Consider the following 15,966-nt stretch of genomic DNA (forward strand, 5'->3'; position numbering starts at 1 on the left):
CACAAACAGTCAGGGATCCCGATCAGCCGATGGTCTGACTGATCCACACGACTTTCGCCAAAGAACTAGCTCCCTAACGAAGGTCACTTAACTTCCAGAAACTCAGTACTAGATTCTAGATGGAATATGCGCGCTGAATCTAGAACCAAGTCAGAATCAAAACTCATCAAGGCTGGTTCTGTGGTCCAGAATCACGGCTGCATTTGCCCATTCGCTCAATGGACGTGTGCCAGCTATACCGTAGCTGCACCTTGTACGTACCGCACAACCAACTAGCTGTGTACAGGCAGTACTAAGATGACGTATTACAGTGCAATCATTACGATATCATTACGAAGAGTTCATTTTGGATCAGCGGTTCGAGATTTCGGTACACCATACAGAAGCTCCCAGTGGCAGCTGTGTTCGTACGGTTCCTGAGTTGCTACGCCGCAAGCTGGAGAAAATGCGTTCAGTTGTTGTCATAAAAAACGACGATCAGATCTGCATGGCTCGCGCATTGGTGATTGGAAAGGCGCATGCTAATGGAAATCACGACCTTCACCAGAAGCTGATTCGTGGGAAAAAGCTTCTTACGTTGGAGGCAAAAACCTTGGTGCGCACAGCAAAGCTACCCGAACGCGAGTTTACTTTAGCGGATATTCCAGCTTTTGAAAAGGTTCTGCCGGATTTTCAAATAACAGTGATTAGCACGGAGCACGCCAACAAAGTTGTTTACAATGGCGACGCAAAGGACAAGCACATTGCCTTTTGCATAATAACCATCATTTCGACTTACTGAAATCGTTACCGGCTTTTTTCAAGCGATCCTATTGGTGCTTCGGGTGTAGCAAAGGGTACAACCAGCGCGGCACTCATCGCTGTTCCCGTTTATGTCCCTCCTGTCTGCGCGAAAGCTGCCCGTATGACATGGACCGCAAGATTACCTGCCCGGATTGTCATCGCGTGTTTTTTGGAGTTGACTGTTATCAGCACCATAAGCAAGTCCGAGGTGCTGGTAAGCAAGGAAAGGCCCAAAAAAGCCTGTGCAGCATGGTTTTCCAGTGTCCCGATTGTCGTTGCATTGTATCCATGCGGCAGAGAAAAGGTCAAAATAACCGCCAGTGCGTAATATCATTACGCATATCATGGCAAATGCATCAAAGTTAATTGTCCAGTGTCGGGCGCATTATCGTCAACCGTTTGCCCATTTATTCTAACCTGCTGGAATTGCTAATGCCATAAACAATGCCATTCTGCGATGGCATCGTTTATTTTGTGCCAATTTGTTTTCTCATTTGGGCTATGGTTTTTTAGCATCATTGATCCTCTTTTGGTTCCTTGTGATTATGCAGGTGGTTCCATGTATACACAAGTAACATGGGTCGCAAATCCATTTCTGTGGTTACGTTAGAAAACAGGAACATCACACAGCCTACGTAAACAGACAGCAGTTATTTGTTTATTGCACCGCACTGCAATCAAATATAAAAAAACTTGATCGTAAAATCACAGGTTACAGTATTATTGATCGTGGATCGTGGCTCACCTGGCCAGTTAGCAAGGCACTGCATATCCGGGTTGAGTTGAGGTGTAAGTACGTACGTGCTCTGTAGCTGCCATACGCGATGCGATGGATGCACACTTAACTACTGTCAGGAGATCGGCGCCACCGCCCAGGGTAGTGGGGCTGCGGTGGCACCGCACCGACTCCGATTTCACTTCGCATGTGCTCTGTTTACGGCCCATGCACATGGCCGAGACGTTTTGATTTCATTCTGTTAGATTTTGGCTCGACAGCATGGACTTCCGTCCATGCTGTACGAGATGGCCTTCGATATTTGCGCGTGCTAGAGTGACCCTTCGGGGCTGTTTCGATGTTTTGGTTTCATCCCTTTATTAACATCTTCGATCTTAATAAAGCTATCGTTTGTGGCGTCGTTGTTTTCCGTTGCATTCCTATGCAGCGCAGGCATAGCGCTTACATGGTGGAGATGCGCGCTGTGCCTGCGCTGCATAGGAATGCAACGGAAAACAACGACGCCACAAACGATGGTGGAGATGCCAGTCGGTTCCCGATACCTCATCAGTTATTAATTAAATTAAATTGTATTTGTTTTTAATTTTGCGCAGCTGTAATTTTAACAGCGTTCAGCGATCAGCCAAAAGAAAAACTTAGACTTGGACAGGTCCTGTCTAATATTATCTTAAAATTTTTGATCATTCCGATTTGCTCTTTCTGCACTACAATGTAAGATTATGCCCACACTACCAGAGTGCTAATTTTCGTCCGACTACCCACTACCGCGGTTGTCAATAGAAGCTGCAGGATCGGCATTTTTTGGATCAGATTAAACTTTGTTGCATCACTACGCAGCACGGTTCGTGCTGCGTAAGGAATGGGGACGTGGAGAGAGTGAAACGGCCTTAAGCAGCAAGCAACTGGTGCGACCTGAATTTTATATCTAACGGTTTGATTTGTGTGCCTGTGCTGCACACACATTTTGACACTTTGAGCAGGAACGAAGCCGCTTATTCACAGGTTTAACTGGCAACCAGCGTGGCCTATACATATATCTAACCTTGTTGCAACAGCGAAAACTTAACAAAGTCACTTACAGTTACTGATCCACATCTATTTATTGTCCGACAAAATACTCGAAATAGCGCCCGTTCTGCGATAAGTCATGCAGTGGACTTTTAATAAAAAAAATTCAAATGAATGACTACATTCGAAGATTTCGAACCAAGGTTGCAAGACGCATTTCCCGATTCTTTACCGGAGATGACACTCATCAAGACGAGTGCAACCCCTTTGTAGGAAAACTTTTCTTTTGTTAACTGGATTGCGGCTACGGCTAACTGCTACGGAATAGTAAAGCCACTTCCTGAACTGGAATACACCGCTTAATGGAAACTATTAAATTAAATGTCACCTGAGCGGCTTCGGAACACTTGTGTAAAAGCGATGGAGCGGAACACCGGCGGAGGAATGACTAGGTGAAACTAGCCACTTGAACAGTCCCAGAGCTTTTTGTACGGCACTGCGGCCGTACTGGTCGTCGGCGTAGGATCCACAGGTATCAAGTGGATATTGCTGCAGCAGGTCGCGCGCCTGGTACTGCTTCCACCAAGAATACGGTCGGCTTTAGTAACAGTTTTTTTGTCGAGCGCAGTGCGGAGAATAAATGGTTTCGGACGTGACCGACGCGCTCCCCAGCCCATTGGTTTAAAGTGGCAGTTAATCTGAACACTGTCGCAAAACCATCGCGAATACCATCCCAGTGATTTGTGTAGACTGTAGAGCTTTACATTCTCCAGCGTCAACGTGATCACGGTATGGCCAATGCTCTGCTGAATATTTTCCACAATGTGTAGGATGTTGTTAATGCTCGTCGATACCGGCCCCGTGTAGTCGGAGAGATACTCATTGTGCAGCAGGCCTCGACGATCTTCCAGTGTTCGTATGGGAATTTCTGCTTCCGGTGGGCAATCGTCCAGTGGCCAGCGAAGGAATGTATGGCCGGTGGGTCGGGTCACGAAATGCTGCAGGAAGTGTTCGCCTTCGTATATCGTAAGACGGGTACTCGCCGATTTTACATGCAAAAATCAAGCTCGATTGACATGCTGGCACTCCATTCCGAAGATCGACAATGACACTCTTCCGAATCATATGGGAATCTTTTGCGGTGAGTTTCCACCGCTTGCAAACCCTAAAACACAAACCAACAATATACATAATACGCGATTTTTACAGAATCCCCATTACAAGTACATACAGCTGCTTCCAGCTACGCTGACCCATAATCCAGTGGGCAACACGGAACTTGGAAATGCAAATACGGCAATATAAAACTCCTTAATCGATTAGGCAGCGTACACGGAGCACCCGGAAATCTCAAATGCATCACGAGTCCGACGGGCAATATGTGAACTGCGCATTGGCGGTGGGCCGGTTCGATGTTGACCGTTGGATGCTCTGGAAGGTCTCTTGATTCACAACCTGTGCAGAAGCATGTCTCCTGTTGGCATAAAAAAACTTACGCTATATGTATCTGACTTACTGTCAGCCATAGCTGGTCACAATGGTCGGAATAAAAGACTCAATGACTGCTTGCCCGTATTTTGACAGTTAGCACTCTTGGATCTTTGTTTTTTCGTAAGGGTCCTGGAGGGGAGCAACCACATCTAGGGCATTTCAGTGTTCACCAGGGAACTCTACTGAAAACGTGATAGAGATGGGACTGCATTAACCGAGGGACTCCATTATGGGATGAGGGGAGCACAAACCGATATAATGCGGCAATCTGCATGAAATCCACTCTGGGGTTGATCCGCTGATGCGCAGATGCTAGAACACGGCATGTTGTAAATTTGTATGTTGCTTCATTAAAAGCTGTGAGTGCGCTTTGCTCAGGTTTCCTTATATTTGCTTCAGTTTTTCGGCAGCCATGCTAAATCATGCATGAAGAGTTATTGCGGGATATCGGGGCTGTTAGTGCTCGGCAGTGCACTTAGAACAGGGAAATTTAGATAAGATGGCTTGTGCAGTTGCAGGTGTACTGCCGTCTGCAAATAAGTGGTGGCATAAAAGTGCTGAGTAAATAAGCGGTTACTTCCCGTCAGCAGTGCTTCAGCAATCAGTTCCGGACGCTGTGACAAGAATATTTGGCGGAGATCAAAATAACTAATTTTCGATACTAAACAGTTCCCGGTGCCTTGTTGTAGCGGGTCAAAATGGTTTTTCAGCATGGTTTTATTTAAATAAATATATATGCTCGGTAAGTTGGTTACATACCTTCAAATCAACCCTTTTAAAGTAGCTCAGTCGACGGTGTTCACCTTGGCTTATTGCTATAACGCTTTAGAGCCCAGTACGGAAATTATAATGCAAAACAACGGAATTACAAACGTTAGCCAATCTTTGATGTTGGCGAAATAATAAACAACGATACAGAGTCTGTAGTCGTTTAGAACAGTAAGTTGATATTGTTGCAAACAGAAGTTGTCGGTTTTTTTATTCTTTCGGTTTCAGCCTTTTTTGAATTTTCATTTGGAGCTCTTGGAGTTCCCGGTCCATGCGCCCATTTTCTTTGCAGAACAGCTAAGGTGATGCGGTTTAGCTTGCTAACATCCAGACTTTTTACATCGTCCAGCGTCCATCTCCAATCTCGAAAATTAGTCATCGGACGTAGATCAACGCTCTGGTAGGTTTGCAGGATCTACGCACCACCAATCTAGCGTTCAACAGATTCAACAGCAACAAGAGCCATGCATATATTGCTGTCATATTACCCGAACAATTTCGTCGTATTTATCCGACCACTGCCCATCCGCCATCCACTTCCCGACGCCTGTAAAATCCACAGGACCTTGCAGGTGCGCTTCAAAAATTTCCCACAGTTGCGAAGGAGTGCACGTTTTTAAAACCAGCACAGTATGCTGGATATGCGGTTCTTTACATTCTTCTTGCCATGTCACGTCTTTGAAAACGATTCTGCTGCAACACGAAGCCAATCCGAGGAAGAACTTCGCCCTATATTCGAAACGCTCCGCTAGACTCGTGTGTGGGCTTCGCGTGTCGATGAGGCGCCGGCAGAAGGCCATCCCGTGGATGCGTCGACCGGTTGCACCCAGCAAATCCTGTAGGCACATAGTCACCCCGTCGCTCCAGTCGCGAGTTTCCGGCCAGTCGGGGTCATCGTCCAGGAAAAGAATGGTGCGCGTGGCCGGCGTCAGGTGCTTAAGAAGGCAGCTGTATACCGCGTAATAAGTCAAAAACCCGCGCGACCACTCCAACATGAGGGCGCTGTGATGAAACGACACCCGCACATCGCTGCACAGTTCGGCTGACGTCAGAATGGTCTAAAACGCGTGGCAGGTGCGTCGACACCGCTGGCGACCAATGGTATCCAGTGACTGGAAAATCTCTACTAGAAGAAGGCGTGGCAACGGAATACCGACGGCAACCGGGTTCTCTAACTTGATTTTTAGTGGCGGAGGGTACCAGCTGGGTCGGTATTCCTCTCCATATTTGGTGTGCTTACCGGCCTCATGTTGTGCTCTTTGGAAATGTTCCGCCTAGGCGGAAACGTTAAGCTGGCATCCCGTATGTAGCATTCAGCAGTCTTCACTATGATACGATGATCAATGTAAACGTACAAAGCTAAAAACTTTGTTTATAAGAACTGCTTATGTTGTGTCTGTAGCTGCGGTGCCGCTTACGTATGTACGAGGGCAGTTATAAAGTTGTATGAGACGTACGAATAGTGGAAATTGCCCAGATTTCTGCTAGTTTTTAAGCGCAGCGGCCACTAATGTGATGATGTCATTCTCTAGCTTTTTGAGATTTCGGTCTAGAATCAAACAGAATCTGGCCCATTGTCGGGATTTCTGGTACTTCAATTCTTCTAGTTCTGATAGGATGTAAGGAAATAGGGATCTGCTTATTCAACTACGCTACATGCTTTTTAAGTGAGTGTACCTAACAATCCAAGGAAGAAGCGACGGGCATTTTAACCGTCCACAACGGTATCTGTTTATATTTTATACAAACTGCATAAGGAAAATTACGAGTTCGGTGGCCGAAATCGGGCTTCTTGTGTTGCACTGCAAATACACCATCCTATCGTCGTAAACTTATGCATCGCGCATCAAAATACTCCTCCATTTGGATAGAAAACTCTACGGTACCGCCGGTGTGACACACTGCCAGTATTTTTCCGGCATAGGAATGGAACGCACGAAACGATGAGGCCGTTCTCCACGACGTTGATGACATTGCCATTTTGCAGTGGGCCGTGCTTATCCATCCGCACAAACACGGAATTCCAATCCCGCGCTTTCCGCTCGTGGATTTCATAAAAATGCATTTTCCACTTATGTTTATTATTAAGCGTCTGTGTGTGCAATTAAAATTAGCTGGATCGAACGCAGGTTTTTTCCGTGGATGTAGCGGACAAACAGGATACGGAAATCTTCGGAAATCTAGCAAGAAAGCTGTAACGCCAGCTTATGGAGTACCAAATAAGTAGTAAACAATAGCCGAAACAGTGCTACCAAAGAAAACCTCATCTGTGTTCCAGAACGAAGTCCTTTGTAGATTAGTCAGGCTGACATTACTTAACAAGATTCCGATTTTGCCAGAAATTATGTATAAATACAGTATAACCATTTCGATAGTTACTGCTCAGTGCTACGAAGTCTTAAATAAGCACTAGCACAAGCTTATCAGACACGTATAAGACGGCGATAAGAAAGGTAATCGATACCCAAAGGCCAAAGCGCCAGAATACCGATTACCGCTGCATACCTCTCTGTAATATACGAGTTTATGTGTTGCAATGTTGTCTGCAACACACTCAGAATAAATTGTCTTTTTCTGATTCTTATGCGGCACCATCCTTTCCGATCCTTACATTTTTGTAGACTATTTTCGAAATAACGAGAAAAAGGGTTTGTAAACTATCCGATTCCGATCGGTAACTACAGATCGTAAACTTCGTATTGTAAACTTCGTGATTATACATAATTTCAGCCAAAATCGGAATCGTAACGTATCGGAACCGGAAAGTATCGTATCGTAGCCTTAGTATCGCAAACTATAGAAAACAAGCGGATTTTACCATGATTCTGCTTTCGTTGATGAAGGTACATTAAGAAAGCTTTGAACAGAAATGAGAGCATTTTTTCCCTTGATTTGAACAAGGGCATTTTTGCATTCTACATTATAGAAAGGCATTTGACACCGCTCAGTGTTATGCCTAATTCGTTTGGTTTTGCTGTAGTTTTTATTTTATTTCTACAAAGGGTTCGAGATCTTAATCATTATTCGGAAATGTTGCTCGCTGAGCGGTCTCATGAAAACCTCTTATCGGATAAATGTATATGCCCTATACGGTAGCACGACAACTCTATGACCTTCATTTCGCTGATTGACAATTTGATGACCGACTTGTTGCTGACTACCACAATTTGCTGACCGACGAATCGCTGACCGACAGTTAGCTTTTATACAAATTGTCTGACGAACATCTTGCAAAAACTAATTTGCTGAACGACAGCTTACTTGTCGGTCAGCGAAATGTCGGTGATCGACAACTCGCTGACCGACAACTTGTAGAAGACGAAAACTTGCTGACCGTCAATTGGCTAACCAGTTCAACGCACATTAGCGATATTTACGCGAAAACTAGATTCTTCGTTGGTTTCACAAAAAGGAAGCAATACTATGACAGTTATAACTGAAATATAACTTTTTGCAATTTATTACGCCGTATCAAGTTCACGAGTATGTTATCGTCTCAGTCAATATTAATTATTTATTAATAACTGTTTAAAATATTTTAATAATTAAACCGGTTTCTTAGGTTTTGTAGATTTCTTAGGTTTCTTAGGGTTCTTAGGTTTCTTAGGTTTCTTTAGGTTTCAGAGGTTTCTGAGGTTTTCTTAGGTGTCTTAGGTTTCTTTGGTTTCATAGTTTTCTTCTGTTTCATAGATTTTTTATGAAATTCACTCGTACGCGCTCGAGCAGAAAAAAGGACAAAAATGGACGACTGGAATTGTCAGATTGCTGCATAAGCTGGCACCTGATAACAGCAGGAGAAGTGGTTGTGGTATCCGGTCATAATCACCCAAACTGGGTCTTACAAAGATTTGATTGGTAACAGACTAAATTTGTGGTCCGCGAGTTGTCGGTATTTCCATAAAACGTCCGTCAGTAAAATGTCGGTCAACAATTTAGTAAGTAAGCAAGTTGTCGGGTAAACATTCTGTCAGTCAGCAAAATGTCGTCAGCAAATCGTCAGTGTTAGCGAACTGTCGTTCAGCAAATTTTGGTTTAGCGATTTGTTGTTTCAACAATCTGTCGGGTCAGCAAGTTGTCGGTCAGCAAGATGACCGTCAGCGAGTTGTCGGTGTGCCCAAAAAAAAAAACAAAAGGGCACAAAATTTAATGCATCGCCCACCAAACTTGTTATCGCTTCCATAAAGAAACGCTGCGAATATCGCCGGTTTGATGCACTGCCAGTTAATCCCTTCAGCGGAGGGATGGAGCGCAGAGCAAATTCTCCATGCTAAATCATACGCCGTTGCATCTGATCTTCGGACGGCGGAAACGTTACCTGATTCTGCGGCAGCAGCCCAGGCGTCGTCGTTCCGCCGAACTGGATTTCACGAAAGCATAATCCTCAGCGTGCTCGAGCTTGTACAGAGTACATGAGCAGTTTACCTAATTACCACAGTCACTGGCCTTCGGGATTGCGCTCAGAATGACCCGTCCATAGGGTATATCGGGCAACCGGTAATTTCCTATTTCCACGTCTCGGGGAAAGGAGAGTTTAACCAGAGCTGCTCATCGCACAACCATGCACCGAAGATATTCCCGAATTCCACGAACACCGAACGCTGGCCGGTACAATGAAAGTCCACTATGACGCCGTTCTCTACGATGCTCGTGTCAGAGCGGCATCCGCTCTCTATAGGATCGTTCGAATCGGACTCCAAGTTTAAGTAATCCGACTCCGAACCCAAGTCCAAGTTTGAGTAATCCAAGTCCAAGTTTAAGTAATCCAACTCCGAATCCAAGTCCGAGCTTTAGCGCGGGCCGTGTCCGCCTAGCCCAGCCCTCGCACTGGCTACGCTACCATGCTGCAGCGGGCCCTGACCATCCAGAAGTACATCCACTGAATTCCCTCCCCGCACTTTCCGTCCAGTGATTTCATAGAAATGCATTAGCTCATTAGTTATGCAAGATATGAAGAGGCGTGTTATTCGCGCAGATGGCTATGCTGATGAGATCATGACACCACATACTGCGTTAAGCACTTTGCTGTGTCTTCGCTGATACAAAGTATTATCTTCGAAAGCAGAAGAATCACAAAATATGATGTAATGAACAACTGCTTATCAGTTATCACACGGGGTAACAACTAGCAAGCAAGGTGGGTAGTTCGAAATCAGTATGGATAGGCTGCATGCAGGCATGATCAACAAACGGTAGACTGGATGAGTGTTGTTTGTGGCAGCTGAATACCGGTTTTACGTTTCGATACATTCCGCGAACTGGCGTCCGAAGCGTTTCTTAATGACTACGGGTACGGAGGGAGATTGTATCGTGGCTAAATTTAAATGTGAATACATTGTACAATCACCGTATTTCATCAGTGCATTGGCGTTGCTACTTGCATGTACAGATACTGCATACAAATCATGCATGCATCTATATAACTAAGGCGCTTTCGCAATTGCCAATGCCAATTTGCCATTGGCTGGCTAGCGCTACTTGCATGAATACACATACAAACAGCAACGCGAATGCAAGATTATGTAATAAAGTAACATCAGAACATGCTGTCGCTGAAATAAGTCAAGGCAACTGTTTATTTCTGTGGCGCATTTTATTTAGGGTAGTCTGGTGAGCAGCAGCTCATTCAACTGCGGCTTTTTGGGCCACACAAGTTCAAGAACTTCTAATAGAGCACAACACAAAAACATGGGCAAACAGAACATTTCATGTTACCAGACGCTGGCCAAATACGTTATGAAGCTGCAAGGTAGCCGTTAGGGTCTTCGAGTAATCCCATAGCCGTTGAACGGCTGTCCATATTAAACTGTAAACACGACTGGATGAATGCGAAGAGCAGTGTGTCCATTCCCGGCGAAACTTTTGGTCGGGCCTGACACTTGGAAACCTGGAATGTTATTTGATAGGTCTCGTTAAAAGATAGTTCGCCGTACTGTCCATCCCAAATGCCCATCCGCTCCTGTGACGGAATCCATTGTTGAATTATGGGTTTCTGACCGGTATACATTTGTAGAGCGACACAACCGACGCTCCATATGTCGGTCTTATGGGAAATAAGATCGATATCCAGCGTGAACGAGCATAGAAGCAATTCCGGAGCCGCGTAGCGCTTTGTGAAGACCGTGTTTTCCACTTTACCGTGCAAGTGGTCGCTGAATACCGAATCTTCGAAGTCAATGATAGCGAGGTGCGGCTGATCGGTAAATCTCAACACAAGATTTTCTGGCTTAATGTCGCAGTGAATAATTCCGAAGACGGTGTAGATGTGATGCAAACCTTCTAAAAGATCCCGAAGGAGTTGCCGAATGGTAGTGTGTGGTACGAGCTGCTCGATCGGTTGATGCGCGTTATGAGAAAGTTGTCGCACCCATCGGTTCAAATCACCACCTGTAGTATTTGTACCGCAAATTTCAATATTTCAAATCCACAATATTTCAAAAAAATTAATATTTCAAAATTTAACCTGCCGTATAGTAATAGACTGCCGTATTTGCATAACTTAACCTACGAGTAGGCCCGCACTACGAGTTATGCGAACGCGACTGCTACCTCGCACATTTTTTGGGGACTCTGCTACTTACTTGGGGACCCTTACTACTGTACTTACTCATTACCGGTAGTTACCTGAATAGTACTGGCTGGATATGCGGCAGTAACCTTTGTCATCGAATGTGAATTGTCCCAGACTTAAGCCGAAGTATTTGGTGGTATTCTCGTGATTCAACTGTAGCAGTGAGCCAACTTTATCGATGAGCGTGACGTTGAATTCGGCTTCTTTAGGGTCCAGTTCCAGCTCTTTAAGCAGGAAGTGTTTTTCTTCATAGCAGGCCAAATAAAACCCCGTGCCCCTTCTTGGTTGGTCTGTTGGAGAAAGCAGTTGCGGTGATGGAACAGAAAAAGAGCCGTGTGGAAATATTTGATTCCATGCCCTAGCAGCCATGATGCAAATATGCACAACCAAACACAGCGGTAAATGAAAAGCAGCACAACGAAGCGCTAGCTACCAGCTAAATTTAACATTGCGCCTATGGTTTGCTGTGGAGAGGGTAATATTTACTTGTATTCTTCACTCTGAATTGCACATTATAATCCTCTGCAAGAGAAAATTACCGGCACCGGTCGTGTTTGTGCAGTAGAGTGCTGATAAACGATAAAAGTTTGATATGTTATACAAGTGTTTAGTGCAAGTTCCCACTATCGATAAAGCACATTATATTGTTTGCTTTCAACCAATAAAATTCCTCATGTGGTGGACTACTTGAATTTCTTACACAGCCGAACCTATAGTTTCACTGTTAAGCCTCAATTGGCCGGGTCTCGTAGCTGAGTGAGACACGAAGTGCCGAATGATGCGTCGAGTGCGCTTTGTTAGTATTAGTACTCTACAATACAGATACAGTCCTAACGCATTATTGGAAATGTCGTTTCCTAAAGAGAATCAATTTTAATGAAGTCTCTCTCCAAAGTCTGGAATATGATAATATAAAAAGAAAGGCACTAAGTGTGCCTTTCTCTCTTGCTTATGTTTTGGAACTTAGGATTAATGACACTGTTGTGGGCTGAGGTGTAAGTAACTGTAGCGCCATAGTAGTCCATACGTATTTCCCGGCTTTCGTCTTCATCCTTGAGCAGTGTATACAGTATCTAAACAATTACACCACAAAATTTTACCGGGCAGAAAAGCTGGCCCATAAAATGTACTGCTGTGAGAGCGCTCAGCAGGTGTAAACAGCAAATTGTGCGATATTACAAGAACTCACGAAGTCTGTTTGGAAAAGCTGATAACACTAGCATACAGACGGGTGTACACATGCGTGTCCCAATTTCTCTCCATGCACGATGAAATTACTTACCGGCATAACCGCCTGTTTACTCAATTGACTGATATGATAGGTTGCACAGTGGTGAAGTGCATCGCAAACTGATAATGCAAACTGTTATGCACAGCCTGGATCACGAAAATTAATATCCGCCATAGCGCTGTAGTGTCGTACTTGTAAAACGCAATCATATTGTGCAAGTTTCGATACAAGTGTACGATTCATGATAAATCATGGATTCGAATCCCTTCTGATTTCCTGGAACTGAACGTTTCCTATTTGGTGATTTTTAACCAACTGCTGGTCGTAAGACTTTGGCAACCATGGAAAAACGTTTCTCATTCTACAACCTTGAACACGATAACGGTCGCAGAAGTAAGAGTTTAGTGACAGTGGAAGAACTCGTCCATACACCTGCGCTCATGGGTAACATTAACGATGTTTTCTACGACGAAAATGGTCCTGCTTTGTTATCGACAAGTCAAAAAAACTGGATTGCTGACACAGTACTGCAGCAACTTGTGTCGTTGCATAAGAGCGCCATCTCTGGCATAGATTTTCGGCCAAATAATGTGCTGCTTAGCCGCAACGGAGCCATATTGAATAGACGCGGTCGGATTCAATCGCTGGACGAACACGCTGGAAGGGCCCACGACGAAGCGTTGCGATGGCTGCTCTATTTAGCACCGGAAGACCTTCGCGGCGACAACGCAGATGAACGTGCATCGGATATCTGGAGTTTTGGATGTTTGTGTGTATACGTTTTTAGTGGGCGAGATCCACAGTATTATCGACGACTACCGAACGGCCAATCAAGTTTAATAAATTGTGAAAGAAATGCATTCATTGCAATAACGCTTATGGTTGGGGATGGAATCTGTTTTCCAGAATTTGCCTCAAGCTACCAAAATAATTCAAAAATTGTACCGTCTTTTCTCGGATCTGTTAAGCTTATTGCAGGGCAAAGGCCAAGTGCACCCCAGCTGAGAAGGGATGTCTTGTTGGCCCATAAGATAGCTTTGCTTCAGTGCAGGAACACCGACAGTGTGTAAGTTGGTATGATTATGCAAGTCCGTCCGCAAACGCTAAAATTCATATGTCGTACAAAATTCTGCATTGTTCTTGCTATGATTATCGAAAATTTTTTGGCGGATATAGGTTTGTGCTTTGTACAGTGCTACAATCCTGGCGTTGCTGAGTTTCAGAAACATAGCACAACAGGAACATAGCACATAGCACAAGTTGTTCTTACAAAGATATTGTGAAAAAGTAGAGGACAACAAGTATTTTAGTACAAAGTCCTTTAAAATTTTTTTTCCATAATAATGTACTGCTGTGTGTGTAATAGTGTGTAATATTCCACTGCTGCAGCGTTGTCGTTTGTTGCAGAAATCCCTCTTCCGACAGCTTTACGTGTGAGAGGGGCGTCGTTGCTTTTAACAATGCCGACACTGTCCTGAAAAATAGTAATATGCAGTACAAGTTTTCGTTGGAGGACTTTATTGGACGCGGATCACTTGGCCAGATATTCTTAGCAAAAATTACGCAGCGCGGCAGTTATACCGGATCACAAGACGTAGTTGCCGTCAAAATGATACATTCACAAAATATAAAACTAGAGATTTGGATGGATATTGAGAAAAAACTGAGAAACCTTACTACTCTAGTTCATGAACATCTGGTAGTTTATCACAAGGTGTCCATTGTACAGTACCGTCGTGCATTGGGAATCGAGCTAGCGATGGATTTCTACAAAGGTAACACGTTACGTTAGCCATTAAGACGTTTTCTCGGTCAACTCCGGCTTTAAAATGCTCTTGCAGAAAGCCTCGCCTCGACTTTGAGGAACAACAGAGACGACGAAGATCGTATGGTTTCTTGGAAAAGCGTGACCCTCCACGCGAAAGACATAACGCAAGGGCTTGAGTTCCTTCATAGAAGTGGCATGGTGCACGGAAACTTAAAGCCAACAAACATTTTTTTCAGCGTGCCGCAGAAAGGCTATCAAAAGCTACTTATCGGTAATTTGGAGTGCATAGGCATGCCACGGCAGATGCATCAATCCTACTCGGGACGCTATCTATCACCAGAGATGATAAGGCTTTTGCAACCTTTTGATGAGGCTTTGGCAACCTCATCAGAAGAGAAGCTGGGACCAGAAGCCGATATTTGGAGCCTGGGCTGTATAATTTTAGATATGGCTGAATACTGTGGACGTGTCCCCAAAAGGCTTCTCGTAAAAGGTCAGGATATTGTGGATGCGGATAGCGAACTTGGCAGATGCCGGTATCACACGTGGATCTTCGAAGGCTACGTGCCATTTGTGGGCGACGCCATCGACGAAAACTTGGCGGTTCTGATCCGACAATGTTTTGATCCGAATCCGGCCAGCAGGATATCGGCATCAGCTTTAATCCTTGAACTATCACGAACACTTGCACTTCTGTAGATGGTGACGTTTCCAGCATCGGTGTGTGACTGGACCCGATGGATCCAATGCTGCAGATTTCTTTTCCGGTTCATATGCGTGCATTTGTGAGTTCGTATTTGCTGCAGCGTAACCATCTATTGATACTTCCGTTGTTTCCTTGTATCTTTTTTTCAGTTCAGTTAGTTGCATAGGTCTGGTTTGGTAATGCCAAAAATACTATTACTAGTACTAAATCACTAAGTACGTGGCTGTCTCTCAAGTTTTGTTTGATAAATTATGTTTTAAACGAGAAAACTGGTACGTGTAATAAATATTTCACAGTTCCACAGTCGTTTGTTGTGCAGCACAAGCTACTGCTATATTTCCAATTTTTCACAGCATTATAATTCCATCTGCTGAAATTCGCTACTTCATCTGTACCGTAATTGAGGCCTAGAACGTAAGTTGCCGATACAGTGCGTTACATAAAAGGTGTCATGGGACATGGGCATTTTCATTCATCGGGCGTAAATTTTGTCGTTCGAAAAACCGCTTAAGATTGACAAAAACAACCCAGTGAACCCACTACATACAACGTTTCGTGGTCTTTGTGTAACGCGGGTGGATGTATGTACAAGCCCGTCCGGAGTTAGTGCACGATAGGGAACAGCTAACGCATAGTAAGCGCGATGTTAGCGCTAAGCACGCTGGTCACTACACTACGTCTACCACGATGCGTAAATGCGCTCCGCAGTTAGATTGTCCCTTACTACACCGACTGTTTTCTAGCCACCTTCCGCCAGGCAGTTGCGATTATACTCATTAAGGCTATGGCTATGTTGACTTAATTCGTTTAGGAAGTGCAACATTTCTAGTTATTTAAAAACTTAAACAGTTTCTCAATCTACCTACCTACATAGTTAAATCCAAGAAAAATTCAGTACAGTAAAACC

At 44.4% G+C, this 15,966-nt stretch overlaps 3 protein-coding genes across 4 annotated transcripts; 1 reads left to right on the forward strand and 2 right to left on the reverse strand.

Moving 5' to 3' along the window:
• Positions 1-4,738: 4,738 nt before the first annotated feature.
• Positions 4,739-9,925, reverse strand: LOC129600944 (uncharacterized). Of its 2 annotated transcripts, XM_055499626.1 has the most exons (3): positions 9,102-9,925; positions 5,275-6,978; positions 4,739-5,201 (listed from the first exon to the last, which is right to left on the reverse strand). In XM_055499626.1, exons 2-3 carry the CDS (start codon positions 5,779-5,781, stop codon positions 4,950-4,952), a joined length of 759 nt encoding a protein of 252 aa, XP_055355601.1. In that variant the 5' UTR covers positions 5,782-6,978; positions 9,102-9,925; the 3' UTR covers positions 4,739-4,949. The 2 variants fall into 2 exon arrangements, 1 of the variants encoding a protein (XP_055355601.1); XR_008692180.1 differs by having other exon boundaries at positions 4,739-5,216; positions 5,275-9,925.
• A 399-nt stretch (positions 9,926-10,324) lies between these two features.
• LOC129600950 (uncharacterized) lies at positions 10,325-11,887 on the reverse strand. The gene is made up of 2 exons (XM_055499634.1): positions 11,408-11,887; positions 10,325-11,170 (listed from the first exon to the last, which is right to left on the reverse strand). Exons 1-2 carry the CDS (start codon positions 11,721-11,723, stop codon positions 10,518-10,520), a joined length of 969 nt encoding a protein of 322 aa, XP_055355609.1. The 5' UTR covers positions 11,724-11,887; the 3' UTR covers positions 10,325-10,517.
• Positions 11,888-12,721: 834 nt separating this feature from the next.
• Positions 12,722-15,352, forward strand: LOC129600947 (uncharacterized). The gene is made up of 3 exons (XM_055499630.1): positions 12,722-13,651; positions 13,993-14,360; positions 14,427-15,352. Exons 1-3 carry the CDS (start codon positions 12,927-12,929, stop codon positions 15,050-15,052), a joined length of 1,719 nt encoding a protein of 572 aa, XP_055355605.1. The 5' UTR covers positions 12,722-12,926; the 3' UTR covers positions 15,053-15,352.
• Positions 15,353-15,966: the final 614 nt, after the last annotated feature.

This window comes from Paramacrobiotus metropolitanus, unplaced genomic scaffold, assembly GCF_019649055.1.
Source record: "Paramacrobiotus metropolitanus isolate TYO unplaced genomic scaffold, Prichtersi_v1.0 Parri_scaffold0000205, whole genome shotgun sequence".
Classification (NCBI taxonomy): domain Eukaryota; kingdom Metazoa; phylum Tardigrada; class Eutardigrada; order Parachela; family Macrobiotidae; genus Paramacrobiotus; species Paramacrobiotus metropolitanus.